This window comes from Culicoides brevitarsis, chromosome 1 (genome assembly GCF_036172545.1).
Source record: "Culicoides brevitarsis isolate CSIRO-B50_1 chromosome 1, AGI_CSIRO_Cbre_v1, whole genome shotgun sequence".
NCBI lineage: Eukaryota > Metazoa > Arthropoda > Insecta > Diptera > Ceratopogonidae > Culicoides > Culicoides brevitarsis.
Genome location: NC_087085.1, coordinates 4,735,423 through 4,753,530, shown reverse-complemented (window position 1 = coordinate 4,753,530; position 18,108 = coordinate 4,735,423). Strand labels below are relative to the sequence as shown.

The 18,108-nt window shown below is 26.6% G+C and overlaps 2 protein-coding genes across 2 annotated transcripts; one reads left to right on the top strand and one right to left on the bottom strand.

Moving 5' to 3' along the window:
• Nucleotides 1-66: 66 nt before the first annotated feature.
• LOC134836820 (snRNA-activating protein complex subunit 1) lies at nucleotides 67-1,777 on the top strand. The gene is made up of 4 exons (XM_063852053.1): nucleotides 67-248; nucleotides 300-398; nucleotides 454-633; nucleotides 694-1,777. The coding sequence occupies exons 1-4, from the start codon at nucleotides 115-117 to the stop codon at nucleotides 1,379-1,381; spliced, it is 1,101 nt and encodes a 366-aa protein (XP_063708123.1). The 5' UTR covers nucleotides 67-114; the 3' UTR covers nucleotides 1,382-1,777.
• On the bottom strand, nucleotides 1,388-13,267 carry LOC134837235 (spondin-2-like). The gene is made up of 6 exons (XM_063852607.1): nucleotides 13,234-13,267; nucleotides 9,426-9,563; nucleotides 3,025-3,296; nucleotides 2,749-2,970; nucleotides 1,698-1,813; nucleotides 1,388-1,634 (listed from the first exon to the last, which is right to left on the bottom strand). The coding sequence occupies exons 1-6, from the start codon at nucleotides 13,265-13,267 to the stop codon at nucleotides 1,388-1,390; spliced, it is 1,029 nt and encodes a 342-aa protein (XP_063708677.1).
• Between the last annotated feature and the right edge of the window lie 4,841 nt (nucleotides 13,268-18,108).

Below are 18,108 nucleotides of genomic sequence, written 5' to 3'. Positions count from 1 at the left end.
GTTCTCGAACATCTCAAAAATTGAATTAGCAAAGGCAATTTTTTGTACTTTCCGCCATCAAAACAAACGAATTTCTTGAAAAATCTTCAATTTTAATTAAAAATCTGACCAAAAATGACTTCAAATATATCTTTGGGCTTCTTGGAGGACTGTCACTTGTTCATGCAGAGATTCGCAAACTTAAATTCCATCAACTTTCAGGACTTTTGCACAACTTGGAATGATTTGAACTTTCATTGCATATTTTAGTAAGTAGAAAATTCTTCAAAAAATCAAATTTTAATGAAATTTCTTTGTAGCGGAAGACAATCCGTTGACGATTTGAACAATTTTGTGGAAGAAGCTCTCACAATAGTCAAGAGAATTTTCGTTCGCAGCAGTAATATGAACGATAAATGGTAAAAACCGGCTTTTTAACTCAAATTTTTAAAATTAATTAATGATTTTTCGCAGTTGTTGTCTTTATTTGATGTATTCGATCTATCAGAAGCAACCGGATAAGGGAGTTGCGAAGATTCGAGTTACAGAAAATGATTGGAGTGCCTTCAAAGACTTTTATTCGAAGCTTTCTTCCGAAGAATATCAACATCCGTTCATTATTTGGTGGAAATTGTTGCAAGATGATGCCTATCAGTAAGAAAATTAACGATTTTTCATCGAATTTTTTAATTTTTTATCAAAAATTTCTTTTAGTTTCTGTCTTTTTGAGTCGAAATACCTTCTGGATGGTCAATCGAAGAGCGAAAATGACAAAACCGAGTCAGGAATTGAGACTCAATTGCAATACAAACCGATTTCCGCCTCAATTTTGCACGAAGTTGAAGGTTTGCAGACAAATCATGGCATCATGTCGGCATTAGAAGCCCTTGAAATCGCCTACAACGAGATGAAAGAGAATTTGGATCAACCTGAGGAAGGGGAATGTACTTTGGCGCCAAGTACGTTGGTCAAAGACATCAACGAAGCACTTCAGGAGATGCAAGATTTGTTCACGCACAGCAGACCTCAACGCGCGAAACGCAAAAGAACTCGTCGAACGACGGAAACGAGCAGAAAAGACTCCGACGAAGAGGTTGAAAGGGAAAAAGGCGAACGAAAAAGTATCAAAGACAAGCGAAAATCCATCAAAGATCGCGCTTTTAAGGAAATCAAGAAGGAACGAGGCTCTGTAACGGATAGCGAGAAGCCAAGTTGCTCGAGTCAAGAAGAAAGTCCCGTAAAATCAACAAAATCGAAAACCATAGTTGACCAAATTCACTTCAAAAAGATCACCGAAGTACAAAAAATCTTCGAAATGAATTGTTTGGAAAGTGATTCGACCCAATCGGATGCTCTTCCGTCGCCGTCGCCGAAGAAAAAACCCAAATCCGCTAAAAAATAAATTTATTTACCATCTAAAGTAATTTTCGTTTGAGCTACAGTCGCGTGATGATCCGCACCAACTTGTTTGTTTCAACGCGGGACACGGCAATCCGCCTCGTTTTGGATGTTTCAAGACTTTTCGCGTTCGAAATGTTTCTCCGATGCCGCATGCCTTTGAACACGCGCTCCATGCACTCCATTCGCCAACTTGACAATCGGGCGAAACGTATGCCTCGCGATTCGGAACGCGACGCTTCACGGAACGCATTGTACTGAAAATGAAGAGAAATGGGATCAAAATGAGGAAGGACAAGAAAATGATGAGATCAACTGACGTCGAAGTTAATTTCTCCGAATATTCGTCGTCTGTTTCAAAGTCAAAATCGAAGGATGAAAATCCGCTTGATGCGCAATGATGTTTTAAGTGTTCGGAATTTATGAATTCAGCGATCTAAAAAAAAAAAAATTAAAAAATTAATATTTTTCATTTTCAAAAATTTAGAAGAGTTTCTTTAACATTTTTTTAATTTGAAGCTCAGAAATTTTCTTTTTCATATTTTTCGAAATTAAAAAAAAAAAATTCACAAAATTTTTCGAAATTTTTAATTTCGAAAAAGATTTTTTTTAAATTTTCTGAAAAATTTTTTTATCATTTTTCGAAATTAAATTTTATCTTTTTAATAATTTTCATTTTTCGAAAATTTTAAAAATTTAGTAGAGTTGTAAGAAATTTTTCGAAATTAAATTTAGAACATTAATTTGTAAATTTTTAATTTTTGGAAAATAATTTCACAAATTTTGAATTTTTTCGACCATATTTTCATAATTTTTCGAAATCAAAAGTCACTTTTCAGAAATTTTTTCGAAAATGTGAAATTTTAAAAAATTCGAAATTAAATTTTTTAAAAAGTTTCAAATTTTCGAAAAATGTTCTTATCTAAAAAAACATAATATTTTTTATTTATCGAAAATTTTAATAATTTTTTAGTAAAGTTTTTAGAATTTTTTTTTTAAATTTGAAGCTCAGAAAATTGTTTTCTTACATTTTTCCGAAATTAATTTTATTAAATTAACTTGAAAATTTTTAATTTAAAAAAAAATTAAATTAATTAGGTAATTCATGTTCGAAAAAATTTCAAATTTTCGAAAATTTTCTTATGAAATTCGAAAAATGTTTAAATTTTTTGTGAAAGTTCTTAAGCTTGAAAAATAAAAAAAAAGTAAAAATTTTTTGAAGGCATATTTGATGGTTTTTAAGCTTGAAATTTATCAAAAATTACGGAAATTTTCTTTTAATATTTTTCAAATTTATTAAAAATGTTCGAAAAAAATCTCTCTTTGAATTTCGAAAAAATTTTTCTCTCGACAAATCTTCATAAAAAATACCTTTTGAAAGTGATAAAAACCCATTGGCGGCAATTCATCTAATTCCGGATAAAAGAAACTCGACGCTTCATGCGAAGGCTCTTTATGCGTAATTGCTTTAACGGGTCCTTGAGGAGTTGTTTGCCACACAGGCGCTGTAAAAGTCAATCCTGATTCGAATCCGGCATCATAAGGTTTTGCCTCAATTGTAAGTCTCTCAATCCATCGATCATTTTTACAAAGCTAAAAACGAAAAAAATCATTAAAAATTCAATTTTAACCTAAAAAATTACAAACCATCAAACTATCAACTCCCACAAACCAATCCGGGGATGGAATAATGTTCGAAAGAAGCGAAACAAGCGGATGCTCATTGTCGATTAAAAATTTGCCGGATTCAAAACCAACTCCTTTCGAAATCGCCGGAATGGAAAAGTCATTAAAGATGTCTTCGTTTGTCGCTTCTCTCTCTAAAATGTCGGAATTTCGTTGATCGACGAAGTTTACGATGCCTTTTGATGCTCGTTTGCCCAATTTGAAGAGAAAATGATTTGAATTGTGAATTCGACCTGAAAAAAATAAAAAAATTTGTTATTTATTTATATTTTTAAATTTGGAAAAACAATTTTGTAATTTGTTCAAACAAAAGAATTGTGAATTCGACCTGAAAAAAATAAAAAAATTCGTTAATTTTTAACGGAAATTATAAAAATTAAAATTTGAACGATTTGAACGTTTCATTTTCATGTCAGGGAAACCAAATTAAAATTGCATTTTCCTAAACAAACGACTTGAATTTCAAAGAAAATTCATTAAAAATTAAAATTTTTGGGAATTCTTTCAAAAATTTACCATCAAACAGTACAAAAACTCAACTTTAAAGGCTGTGAAGCTCAAATCTCATCAAATTCTTTCGAGAATTTCCCAAAAAATGGAAGTAATTGTGACAACAACAACCACAACGAAACCCGAAAAGCCCAAACCAAAAGCGAAAAAGCCAAAAACACGCAAATGCAATCCCGAAGCATGGAAAAAGAACATCCGCAAGTCGGCAATTGCTCATGGAAAGAGTTATCAACGTCACGATGGAACAATCGCTCCCCCAAAAACGATCGGAGATACATGTCAAAATTGCCGCATGAAGTGTCCCGATAGAATTTCACGCGAAATCCGACAACAATTCTTCGACAGATACTACAATATCTCGTCTCTGAGCGAAAAACGGCAATTTATCCTGCGATACGTGCAAACAGTCGACGTAAAACGTCATCGAGCAACCGACAGCAATCGAAAAATCTCAAGGACGTACTTTATTGGGACCGGATGTTGGGAAAATGGGATCGAATCGCGCATCCAAGTGTGTCAAGTGACCTTTTTGAACACTTTGTGCATCTCCAATAAGGTTATTCGATGTGCCTATGAACGAATGAGAAGCACAAACGGGACGTGTTTTGAAGATTTGCGAGGAAAATTTCTTCGAAAGACCTCAGAAGATGTCACGGAGAAGCAAATTACGCTCGTTAAGGATCATATTAAGCAATTTCCGTTGGTTGACGAGTTCATTCCTCGGATGTACGATCTTTATTGTGACTCAATGCGGAAACAAAGTGCAAAACCCGAATATTATGTCTCCATCGAGCAATATAAAGAGCTTTACGACAAAGAATTAGAGCTAAAACTCAACCCGCCGCCCAAGAAAAAGTCTCCCGTTACTCCAAAAAAGACAATTCAAAAAGTTGAAATCATTGAAGTTGCGAAATTCGACCCAAAATCCGATAAAATCATGACTTTGGAGGATTATAACGAAAGTATTGGGCAACAAGCGTACTATTATAACGCAGAAACGATCGAAAGTCCCAAAATAATTTACGTTTACCAAAAACCCCTCGGCAAAATTGAACTTTCAGAAGATGCATTTATCGAAACTGCCCCAAAAACGGTCGAAATCGAGATAGAAAAGCCCGTAAAAAAATCTCATGCCAAAAAATCAACCGCTGATCCAACGACTTGGGCAGCAAATCGGCGAAAAAACGCAAATTTACACGGCCTAAGTTACACAAAAGCCGATGGAACGATCGTCCCGGCGAAATCTGTGCGTGAATATTGCGTCAATTGTCGCATGAATTGCCAAGATCGAGTCGATGACGGCTTGAGACAACAATTTTTCGATAGATATTACCTTTTGTCGTCCGTAAATGAGAAATATCAATTTTTATTGAGATACACACAAACCGTAGACATCAAAAGTAAACGAACCGAGAGAAGTAAAAGGAAAATTTCGAGATTGTACTTTATTGGTACGGGCGAATGGCAGAACGGGAGTGAAGTGAAAATTCAAGTTTGTCAGACTTTATTTCTGAATACGTTGAGTATTTCGGGAAAAACTGTGAGAACGGCGTACGAAAAACTTTGGAGTACGAATGGGACGTCATTTGAAGATCTGAGGGGAGCTTATAATAGAGCGAATAAAAGTAAAAGAAGAAAAAATTCAAAGCCAGAAGTGACGGAAGAGGATTTTTCGACAGCAACAATTTTGGCGAATATGTAAAAAAATGTAAATTAAAAAAAATATATATAAAAATGTTGAATAAAGACGAGAGAATTTATATTTCTGAACAAATTTTAATTTTTTTAATTAATGATTTCTTTTAATTTTTAAAAAAAAAAAAAAATAAAAAATAATAATAATAAATAATAATAAAGCATTGGAAAAAAATTAAAATTTAAAAAAAAAATTAACGAAATTTCTTTTAATTTTTATTTACAAAAAATAAAAATAATATTTAAATATAAATAATTTTTCGAAAATTTATGAATTTTTTTTTTAATTTTTACACAAAAATTAAAATTTTACACATTAAACAAAAATTAAAAATTAATTAAAAAATTTTTTTCGAAAAAAATTAAAATTTAAATTTTTTTCATTTTTTCGAAAATTTATTTTAATTTTTACAAAAAATAAACATTTTAAACATTGAAAAAAAAATTAAATAAAATTTTTTTTTTGAAGATGCAAGAAATTTTTTAAAAATTTTAAATTAAATAATTTTTTTTTAATTTAAAAATAAATTTCTTTTTTTCGAAGATTCAAGAAATTTTTTCGAAAATTTTAGAATTTAATTAATTGTATTTTTAAAAGCTGAAAAATTAGCTTTTAATCGAATTCTTAAGTTAATTTTAATTTCATACAATATTTTACAAAAAAAATTAAAAAAAAATTTTTTTTACTAAATATTGTTAAATTTTCTCTAAAAACATAAAAGTTAGCTCGCGAAGAGCTTAATTTTTTTTTTAATTTTGTAAAATTGTTGACATAAAATTCCTTTTAGATGATCTTCAAACCAAAATTTTAAATAAAATTCAATTTTAGACCTTTAATTGTTAAAATTTGTCTTAAAATCTAAAAGCTGAAAAGTTAGCTCTTGATCTTATTAAGCTAAATTTAATTTTTTCAAGTCAGTTTTTATTTTTTTTTACATTTTTAGAGAAAACTGACAAAAACTCAAATAATAAACTAAAAACTGATTGAGTTTGTTAAAAAAAATAAAGAGCTGAAAAGTTAGCTCTTTAGTGCTAAAAATAAAATTTGAGCATTTTAATTAAATTTTTCAAGTTAGTTTTTGTATTTTATGAGAAATTTAAAAAATTTTTATTTTATTAAAATACAAAAGCGAAAAGTTATTTTTTTTAAATTTTTTTTTAATTTAAATTTATTTTTTTCTTTCAGTTCCTTTTCTTCTCAAAAATCAAAGTAATTAATCAAAAATCCGCTCCAAAAGTCATCAAGGTCGAAATAATTTCCCGTTATCAGTTCATCGACTCCTCCTCAATGCTCTCAACGTAACAATAAAAAGTTGTAAATACCAACAATAACATGTAAATTGCAATAAAATTCATTTCGCACAATGAAGAGCACGACCTTGTCTTGAATCATCATTTCACATCGTACTGCACTCTTTTTCCTTATATGCGGCGCTATGTCATACTTTTACTTACAATGTACTTAAAAAAGGCTTTGCTCGAGGCAAAATTACTCGCGTTATGTAATTAAAAAGATTACGATGCACTTGCAGCGGTGTGAAAATTTGCACAAAAGTACGAACGCACGACGAAAGAAGAAAGACGACGAAGAAGAAGAAACAACAAAAAAAGAAGAGCAGGTTACTCACAGCGATCAATTTCACTCAAACAGTTTGTTTATTTATTTTTTTTCAGCATTTTGCGTGCTTTGATATCAAGACGAATGGCGGAAATAGACATTCTCACGCCTCGTGTTGGAGTCTAAATTTGTCTCAAATGCATTTTTCGGTCTCCAATGATGTAATGAGGAAATTTTTTTGGTTGCGTAACTCTTTGATGACATCAATTTTTCTGACGACTGACCGAGTAAAAAAAAAAAATAAACAAATATGTCAATTAGTCGGAAGTGTGCTCATAATTATGGCTTTGATGGACTTTTATAGCAAAGTTGAAGTGAAAATTGACTTAAATTTCATGAATTTTAATGATTTAATGAGCTTTCGACAGTTTTTTGAGTTCACATGACACGACAACGTCAATTAGTTTGTGGAAAAGTCGCCCCGAAAAAATGAAAGATAATAAAAGGGAAAGGCGTTTAATTTAACGCACTTTCTTAATTGTGTGTGTGTCAAGGTCTCCGTTTTCGCATAAAAATTAAAAGTGAGTCGAAGCAAAAAAATAAAATGTTTCATTTTTTTGCTTCAGCTTTAAATTTTGACTTTTCAGCTCTTAGTTTTTAAATTTTTATTTTTTAGCTCTTCAGTTTTCAAATTTTTACTTTTTAGCTCTTCAGTTTTTCAAATTTTTACTTTTTAGCTCTTCAGTTTTACAAATTTTTACTCTTTAACTCTTCAGTTTTTAAAATTTTGACTTTTCAGCTCTTCAGTTTTTCAAATTTTTACTTTTTAGCTCTTCAGTTTTTCAAATTTTTACTTTTTAGCTCTTCAGTTTTTCAAATTTTTACTCTTCAGCTCTTCAATTTTTAAAATATTTACTTTTTAGCTCTTCAGTTTTTTAAATTTTTACTTTTTAGCTCTTCAGTTTTTCAAATTTTTACTTTTTAGCTCCTCAGTTTTTCAAATTTTTACTCTTCAGCTCTTCAATTTTTTAAATTTTTACTTTTTAGCTCTTCAGTTTTTCAAATTTTTACTTTTTAGCTCTTCAGTTTTTCAAATTTTTACTTTTTAGCTCTTCAGTTTTTCAAATTTTTACTTTTTAGCTCTTCAGTTTTTCAAATTTTTACTTTTTAGCTCTTCGGTTTTACAAATTTTTACTTTTTAGCTCTTCAGTTTTTCAAATTTTTACTCTTCAGCTCTTCAATTTTTAAAATATTTACTTTTTAGCTCTTCAGTTTTTTAAATTTTTACTTCTAGGCTCTTAAAAGGTTCAAATTTTGACTCTCAGCTTTTCAGTTTAACAAATTTTTACTTTTTAGCCTTTCAGTTTTTCAAATTTTGCTTCTCAGCTCTTCAGTTTTTCAAATATTTACTTTTTAGCTCTTCAGTTTTTACAAATTTTTACTTCTAGGCTCTTAAAAGGTTCAAATTTTGACTCTCAGCTCTTCAGTTTAACAAATTTTTACTTTTTAGCCTTTCAGTTTTTCAAATTTTGCTTCTCAGCTCTTCAGTTTTTAGTTTTTGACTTCAGTTTTTAATTAACTCAGTACTCGGGATTTAATTTCTCAGTTTTTTTAAATAAACTTTTAAAGCTTCATATAAATTTAAACATTTTTTCTTCATTGTTTAAACCTATTAACCATTAAATTTTTTTAAACTCATTCACAAATTCAGTCACGAGTAAAATTTAATCGCATCTGGTAATAATATTATGATCGCCCACTGTCTTTTCTTAATTGCCCTCCGTTTTTGTCATCATACGCAACCTTATGTAACAATCACATTTTTATTAAAAAGAAAACTTTTCTTCAGACCAAAAGTCGCCCATCAATTAGGATTCTGATCAAATTTGTTCAAAACGTTGTAAAAATTTGCACCTGTCGTGTTTTTTTGCAGCATTTAGTGAAAGGTTCAATTACTGTCCAATCCTATTTTTTTAAATTCAATTCCATTTAAACGTTCGCATGTCTCATAATTTTAAATATTTACAACTCTTTGTCAAAAAAAGTTTCTTTTATGTTTCTCCTTTCCTTCGTCATTCGTCCGGTATTCGCGCAAAAAAAAATTACATTTTATGCTCTACATTGCAGTTTCTTGTGGGAAATTATATAATCGGCAATAAGTGAGTAAGCAGACTTGATGACCTTGCACCTTTTTTCCATTTCTTGGCACCCTTCATGTTATTGTATTAGCAAAAATGTCGAAATTGCCAAAAAATATTTTTTTAAGTAATGTCTCGCGGCGACATTATTACAATTTTATTTTTTTTTGCCGTTCGATTTTTTTTTTGCGCGAATTGTATTGAATTAATCAACTAATGGCACGTTACACACTCAACTTACTGACAACTTACAGAAAAATATTGTAAAAAGAGATTGGGTGTCTTGTCCTTCTTTCTCTTTCCCTTTTATTCGGCGCGCACAAAAAAATTACATGTTAAGAATTTTAAGCGTCAAAAAAATTGGATCAAGGACTTTCGGCGGTTTTTTCCATCGTAAAAAGAAAGGCTTTACATAACGGACGACCTTACGCCAAAAAATAAAGCGTGACATAAGAACTTACCGAAAGTTTTGCTCCATTGGGCTGGCGGGCGAAATTCCGGATATTGCTTCGGGAACAAATCAGGAGACCAATTTCCGACAAAAGTTACGTTGTACAAGGCGAGGCGCGGATTTTTACATTTTTTTGTTTGACCAGAGGCTTGGAAAAAACAAAAATATGAGAAAATAAAAAATATTTTGAAGAAATTCATTTTTTTCTTTTTTTTTCAGATGTTCTTTCAAGAAGACACAAAAGTAGACTGATTCATTGATTTGACTGCGAGTTGTCTGGAAACCTCTTTGACATGGTCAAAAAAAGTTTTTGATCGATTTAGCAGAAAGTTGTCATTAATTTTGCTTCCTGTGATTCATTCATGAAGAGGAAAAAAAATTAAGTTGGACTCCAGATGGTCGATAATTCGGGGAATTGTTTAATAATAAAAAAATTGGAGTAAAACTCAGCGGGTTTAAAATTAATTAATTTGACAATTTTAACAAAAGTTAATAAATTTTAAGAGCTGAAAACTTGAAGAGCTAAATATATTAAAAACTTTAAAGTTTTTTTTAATAATTAATAAATTAAATAAATAAGTTAAATTAATAAAAATTTAATTTATTTATATTATTTTGGTTTAATTTATTTAATTTTATTAATTAATTATTTTATCAATTCAAAATAATTTATTTTTTAAATTTTCTTAATTTATTAATTTAAAAGCTCACAAATTAATAAACACTTTAAAAATAATTATTTCAAAAATAATATTAAAATTAATTAACTTTTTAACTTTAATAATAAAAACTTCAAAAATAAAAAAAAAATTAATTAAATAATAAATAGCTAATTAATTAAAATAAGAATAAAAATAAAATAAGTAAAAAAATTAATAATAAAAAAAACTAAATTTTTAAAATTTAATTTAATTAAAAATAATTAATATATGAATATTAACAAATTAAACTAAAAAATTAATTATTTTATAATTTAGTTTATTATTTTATTTTATTTATGAAAAAATAAATAAATTAATTAAAATATAAAAAAAAATATTTTTTTTCCGTTTACTTAATTGAAATTTAATTTAAAAGTTAAAAAAATTTCAAAATTAAATAAAATACTTTAAAAATAATTTTTTGAAAAATAAAATAATTAAATTAATTGAAATTTAATTTTTTAAAGTTAAAAAAAATATATTTTTTTTTTAAAGTAACCAAATAAAATGCTTTAAAAATAATTTTTTGAAAAATAATTTAAATTTAATTAATAAAATTAATTTAAAATAAATTATTTAATAAAAATAAAGTTAATTAATTTTTTTTTGAACTTTAATAAAAATAAATTTAAAAAATTTAAAAAAAATAAAATAAAATTATTATTAAAAAATAAAATTTTCAAAATAATAAAACTTAAAATAATAAAAAAAAAATAAAAAAATGTGAGAAATTAAAAAAATCAAAATTATAAAAAATTATGAACTTTAAAAAAAAGTTGAAATTTTTAAACAAAAATTGATTTTTATCATTTTCTTAAAAAAAAACGTTAATTGAATCTCTTTTTCATTCATAAGATAACAAACTACAAGTGCAAGTAAATTTACGACTCTTCATACCATAACAAGTGGATAATGACACAGATTTCGTGTCGAACAAACGATTGTTGTCGATATGTTGGCGAAATTTCGTTCTTTCTCTCGCTTCTCTTGAATGAAATCCAACCTATTATTAAAATATTATTTATTTCACTTAAAACGTGATAAATTGCCGGTCAAGCGAGCCCAGAACAATTAAACTCGACTACTATTTATTACATTAATACACTTTAATAATGGTTATAAACATCATAATATATGACTTTGAACTTGAAAGTCTCTCTTTCTCTCTATGGCACGAAAAGTGTGAAAATATGAAAAGTGTGTCTTTTGTTTTAATTACTGACAAGACAATTTCTTCACACCTCGAAGCCTTTTCGAAGCGACAACACGCGATTGACAATAAAAATACTCAATGTCGCAGATCATTCAACTGGACGAGTAAAGTGATGATAAACAGGTATTAAACGCCCATCGCTTTATTTAATCAACGAGTGCTTTTAATTGATGTGATGCAAAAATTTATGCAGAGAAATGCATGCGATAATAACGTAATCGAGAAAAATGTCAAAGCAAGTTTTTTTTTTCGTAAATCGTTACACGTGAATGGACAATGCAGAATATTAATGAGAAAAAAAGTGAATCTCTGAGATGAACATGAATGTTGTAACAGTATTAGTCTTTTTTTTCTCTTCTTTCGTTATAAATTCATTTCATACGGATACTGCGTGATAATACAAAAGAGATAAGTGCTTCGGGCAAAATTTTACTTTCATTTGCCTCTTGCGTCGAAATTCATCGAAGAAACGCGATAAAATTAAATTTTATTTTTGCTTAATGATGTTTTATGATGACAATGATAAGCACGGAACGGAACAAAATGATCTTGAAAAAAGAAAAAGAAATAAAGAGCAAGTGAATATTCTTTTGGAGATATGAAAGTTTTTAATAAATGATCAATAAAGTTGAGGGACAGACATATTTTTCGTAAACAAAATTGTATGAAGAAAGCTTTTGGAACTACCTTCTGTTGAAGAAAATACTTTAAAAATATTAAAATTAAAAGTTGGAGGTCTAAAAGTCGAAAGTTAAAAAAAAATAAAATCAAAAGCTGAAGAATCAAAAGTCTTAAAAACTGAAGAGTTAAGAAATTTTATATGAAGTTGAATTGAAGTACAAGAGATAAAAAAAATTCAAAAGCTGAGAGAGTCAAAAGCTGAGAAATTTGAAAACTGAAGAGCTGAGAGAGTTAAAAGCTAAGAAAATTTGAAAACTGAAGAGCTGAGAGAGTCAAAAGCTGAGAAATTTGAAAACTGAAGAGCTAATATTTTAAGCTTAATTTAAAAATTTTAAAACTGAAGAGCTTGTAGAGAGTAAAAGCTGAATTTAATTTAATGAAAAAAGAAGAGAATGAAAACTGAAGAGCTGAGAGAGTCAAAAGCTGAAAAATTGAAAACTGAAGAGCTTTCAGAGTCAAAATGACTGAGAAATTCAAAAACTGAATTGCAAAAAAAAAAAAATTTGAAAAAATATTAAGAAAAATTGAAAAAATATCAAGTTTGAAGACTTTAAAAGCTTAGAGCTTCAAAATCTGAAAAGATTAAAAGCTAAAAAAATTAAAAATCTAAAAAAAAATAAAAGCTGAAAAATTAAAAATAATTTTTTTTTCAAAAAAAAAAAAAAAAAAAAAAAAATAAAAAAAAAAAAATCTAAATAAAAAAACTAAAAATAAAATGAAATTAAAAACAATTATAAATTAATAAATAACAAAAATAAATAAAAACCTTTCGTGATCAATCTACAAATCCTATCACACAATTTTGCACTAATGCTTAATGAGAGACTATCAATATCATTACCGACAATGAATGCTCATTCAACAAGATTTTCATTTTGGTTTATTTTTTTTTTATTCAAAAACCTATCATATATCATTGTTTCTATAGTTTTTTAACCATATACAAGACAGAAAACCATAACGAATGAACCTAAAACCAAAAATGTATTAAAATTGATATCTGTGTGGTCAATTCGAAAAAAAAAAATGTTCAAATATAGAAAGCTCTCCCATACATTGTTTAAACAATTAGAAAATCGCGTTCAATTTGCGGTTCAGGCCTTCGAGACTTCAAGATCTCCGCTGATAAAAACTCTTACGTAATTAATTTCTTTTATTGGAATGTTAACATGGTTTAGTTCAAGCTAAATAAAAATAATCGGCTTTGCTTTTTAAGACCTTACTTTGTGTGTCACTTTGCCGGAACACATCTGACATACCCATAAAGCATCATTTTGCACGCAATGCATAAAAATAAGTAAAAATCGCGTAAAAAAGGAAATAGGAAGTGATTCGGATCCTACTTACTTTAAAAAGTTGCTATCTAAGTAGTTTAAAAGTTTGTTTTTTGCTTCTTTTTTCACATCTATCAAATAAAATGTTTTTCAATTTTTATCGATTTATTTATTGAATCAATTTCAACGTGTCTCGTTCGCACATGTTATAACTTTACCGCAAAAATGCATCTTTATTCATCTCTTGGCTGCAGAAAAAGAGATTTTACGTGAAAATTCCTGTTCAGTCGATCATTGTTGATCGTGTGGAAAAAAACGAGGTAGTGCATTCGGATTTGTTTGCAAAAATAAATAAATAAGTGTAAAAAGCCAATAATTTATCATCTAATAATAACGAGTTGGAGGCAACTTTAAATATATTAATATTAATATTTTGAACAAAATATCACAAGTCATGCGATTTTTTTGTGTTTCTTGTTACCATTATAAATATTGACAAGCAAAAACATGTTATTTGTAACCATATTTTATATTTTCTGTACTCATAATCGTAAAATAGTAACGATTAACAGCGTGGATTAAATTTTATTGGCATGGGGCTTTTTGGTAAAACAAGCGCAACTAATTTAAAGTGTCAAAATTCGCGAAAAATTTGCAATTAAAATTCAGACCAAAAAAAAATTTTTTTTTAAGGATAAAATTTTTTGCGCAATTGTAACACAGAAAAAAATTATCTAAAGTCACACGAATGGCGAACGAGTGAATTGCCTTCATCTAAATGTCTATAATTATTTTAAGAAGACCGTTTTTGCTTTCATTCATGCATTGAAGCTGCTTTACATGGCAAATAATATCGTGAAATTGGACGAATAAACGTTGCCATATCCGTTGCTAACCGCGCGCGCAATTCACATTCTTTGGACAAAAAAAGAGATTTAAATCCGGTGTTTATGACAGGTCATATTCACATGTGAGTAACGCATATTTGTGTGAATTGAAAGAGAGTTGTCGCCAATTAATTAATGTACAATTTGAAAGCGTTATAATTATTAAAAAGAGTTGTGACACGGTCTGACGTGATAATTTTTGTGTTTTGACTCGCTGAAGACGTAATCGATGTAAAAGGGCGATGCACTTGTATGACGCCCTTTTATGACATTTTTTTTTGGTTCGGATTTTTATGTAACTTTTGATGTAAGTTAACGAATTTTTTTTTAAATTCAAAACCTTTTTTTAATCAAATTAGTTTATTTAAAAAATTGATTAAAAATTGCTTAATTAATGTTAATTTTAATTTAATTTATTAATTTTATTTTTAATTTTAATTTTAATTTTTTAAAAATTAATTTTAGGTTCATTTTTTAAAAATTCTAATTTAAAAATAAATTAATAAAAATTTTAATTAATTTTTTTATTATTTTTTTTTATTTTTGAAAATATAAATAATTAAAATAAATTAAAAATTTTAATAATTTTTTTATAAATTAAAATTAAATTAATGAATAAAAAAATTTTTAATAAAAATTTAAAAAATTTTTAAAAAATAAAATAAAATTTTTAATTAATTTTTTTTTTTTTTAAAAAAAAAAATTTTAAAATTAAAATTAAATTATTTTGAAAATTAATTAATTAATAATAAAAAAAAAATAGAAAGAAAATATTTTTAATTAAAATTAATTTTTTAAAACATAAAAAAATAATTTAAATAAAATAATTATATTAAATTATTAAAAATTAAAGATTTTCAAAAATAAATAAAAATTATTTTAAATTGAATAACATTAAATAACAAAAACAAATTAAAAAATATAAAGCAGGAAATTTTTAGTTTACAAAAAAAAAAAAATAATTATTAAAATCTGATAAAATATTTATAAAATGTACAAAATTTTATTATATCATTAAATTAATTTTTTTCCTTTAATTCTTTCATATAGTCATTATTTCATATTTTTTAGTTTTTTTTTGTTTAATTTATTATGTAATAAAATTTACCATAAATTCACTCAATAAAGCAATAATTATTAAGCGAAATTCAATTCAATAACGAAATTAAGTCCATTAAACCTTCCTTTCACGTAAACTCATGTTTCATTTTTTTAGCCTATTTTTTAAAAAATGTTAAGGGCAATAAGTAAAAGGGAAAATGTCAATTAAATTTATACTTGTAAGGAGTAACAAAAAATGTCAAAGTCCAAATAAAATAAAAAAATTAAAAAAGTGACCAATTAAAAAGTGACTTAGTATTAAAATTTTTATGAATATGCAAATTATCTCTCATGTAATTAAAAAGTGTATCAAACTATACAATCGTTATACTTTTCAAAAAAAAAAACACTCTTACCAAAAGTTACAACTTCAACGAACAATCTGCAAAAAGAGAAAAAAAAATTACGACCTTGTGATAAAACAAAAGTAAAAGTGTTTCGTCTCGTACGTGTGACAATATTCTCTTGTCTGGCAGTAAATAAAAAAATTGTGGTTATTATTCCTTATTACTAAATTATGATAAATTATAAGGTAAAACATGTATGCTTGCATAAATAAAGGTGAGTTGTCTCTTTTTTCGCTCTCTGCAACATAATCACATATCGTCACAAAAAAAAACAAACAAATAACAATGTGTTTTGATTGCACTCTATTTGCTGTTTTATGCATCGTTTATTGTATTATTATTATTATTTATAAGTGTAGCTGATAGACTGCTTATTATGTGTCTGTATCTCCCGCTGGTTAGTAAGTTGAAGTATAGACAGATATGCCAAAATTGGTATGTTTTAATACAATTTTTTTCACACAATAAAACAATTAGCATTTTCAATGAGATTCTTTTATCATATGCATTTCATCTCCATTGTATTCAAATAGATCAGCATTTTTTTTTTTTTTTTGTGGCTAAGATAAATGTATCGCGAAAAAAAGTAAGAGTATGTTAATTATTTGTTTGTATTTTTTTTTGCTAATATTTTTTTTCTTTTCAGCGAAGTCATTTTGATCTACCAGTTTTTTCGGCTTCCTGGTTGAATTCTTATGTTTTATGTAGGAGGTTAACGCCTACATTTTTATCAATTTTTTTTTCAAATGAAAAATATTTTTAACTGTTAAACTGATTTTTTTTTCTTTTTAGGTTCGATGGTTAAAATTTCATAGAATTAATTAAAATAGAATTTTCTCAAATATCGAAAACTTTCGAAAAATAAAAATTAAAATTAATTAAATTAAAATATTAATTAACTAAAAAATAAAATTTAATTAAAAAAAAAATTTTTAAATAAATTAAAATTTTATTTAAAAATATTATTATCGTAAAGTAAATAATGCTAAGAGAAAAAATGGAATTAAAAATAAAAAATAACGGAAAAATTCAAATAAATTAAAAGAATTAATTTTTAGAGTTAATTTTAATTTTTTTCTAATTTTGAAGAATTTTCTTTTTTTTTATTTTTATTTATTTAAATTAATTATTTTTAAAATTTTAATTATATTTTCAAATTTTTTCGTTGCTAAAATTATCAATTGTTTTAAAATAAAAAAAAATTTGAAAATACAAAATTAGTTAAAATTTCAATATTTTCACTTAAAAAATTTTAAACATAAAAATTTGAAATAAAAAATGAACGTACCTAAAATTTTGTATTTTCATAATTTTTTATTTTAAAATTATCATTTTATTAGCGTAAAAAAAATTTAAAAATATAAATAAAATTTTAAAAACTTAATTTAAATAAATAAAAAAAAAATTATTCAAAATTAGAAAATAATTTCAAAATTAACCTTCATAAAATTTAATAAAAATAAACGAAAAAATTTTTAAAAATTATTTAAAATTAGCCATCATTTCGAAAAAGTTAATAATAAAAAGAAGAAGTTTCGAAAGATATAATTTGTAAATTCTCTTAAAATTATAAATTTTACGGTAATTCAAACCAAGCATTTTACAATTTTTTATGACATGAAGGTAATGAAAAATTTTTTTTTACATTTCTGAAGAAAAGTTTTAATTTTTTGAAAGAAAAACTAAAAAAATATAGAAAAGTGCGAGTTAATTACTTAAAATCGAAGGAATTACCTCAAAAGCTTCCATACAAGGGTTATCAAAACTGACCTCTGTCTTATCAAATTTCCTTTCAAACAAATCTTAATTACCTTTACTTACTCCAATTAGTGTTCAACAACGCAAACAAACAACTCCAAGCAAGAAAAGAAAGCATTTCGTTTGTATTTCGCACAAAAAAACGAAACGAGATTAGAGGCGATTAAAATAAAATTCAATTAAACACAAAAAATGAAAGAAACTAATTTATCTGATATCACGACATATTTTGCAAAAAAAAATTACAAACCAGTTGGCAAACTAAAAAAAAAAATTTCATCAGCATCCCTCGAAAAAAATTGGGACAAACGAACCTTGAAAAGAAATCATTGCAAAACAACATCCTGACCTGCAACTGAACCGGCTTTTCTAAAATATTTAATTAATCGTCATTGTTTGGTTTTTGAACAAACATGACCATCTGACGTGTGTTCACTTGAATTGCTGCAAAGAAACAGTAGCAAAGTGTTTTTCAATGTAAATTTGATTAATATTGTTGGTCATGAATATCGTGTGCTTCTCTATGGCTGTACTTGCTGTCAATTATAATGAATACGATTTTTTTCTTTCGTCGTCTTTCTAAATATATCGCGACGAATGGATGAAATCGACAGTAACAAGTCACATGTTTGTTCGAGCAACTACTCTCAATTAGTATTTAGCCGAGTAACAACATCCTTTAGCTCGTATCACGTTCTTGTTCGGAGATACACGTTTTATGCAAAAAAGAA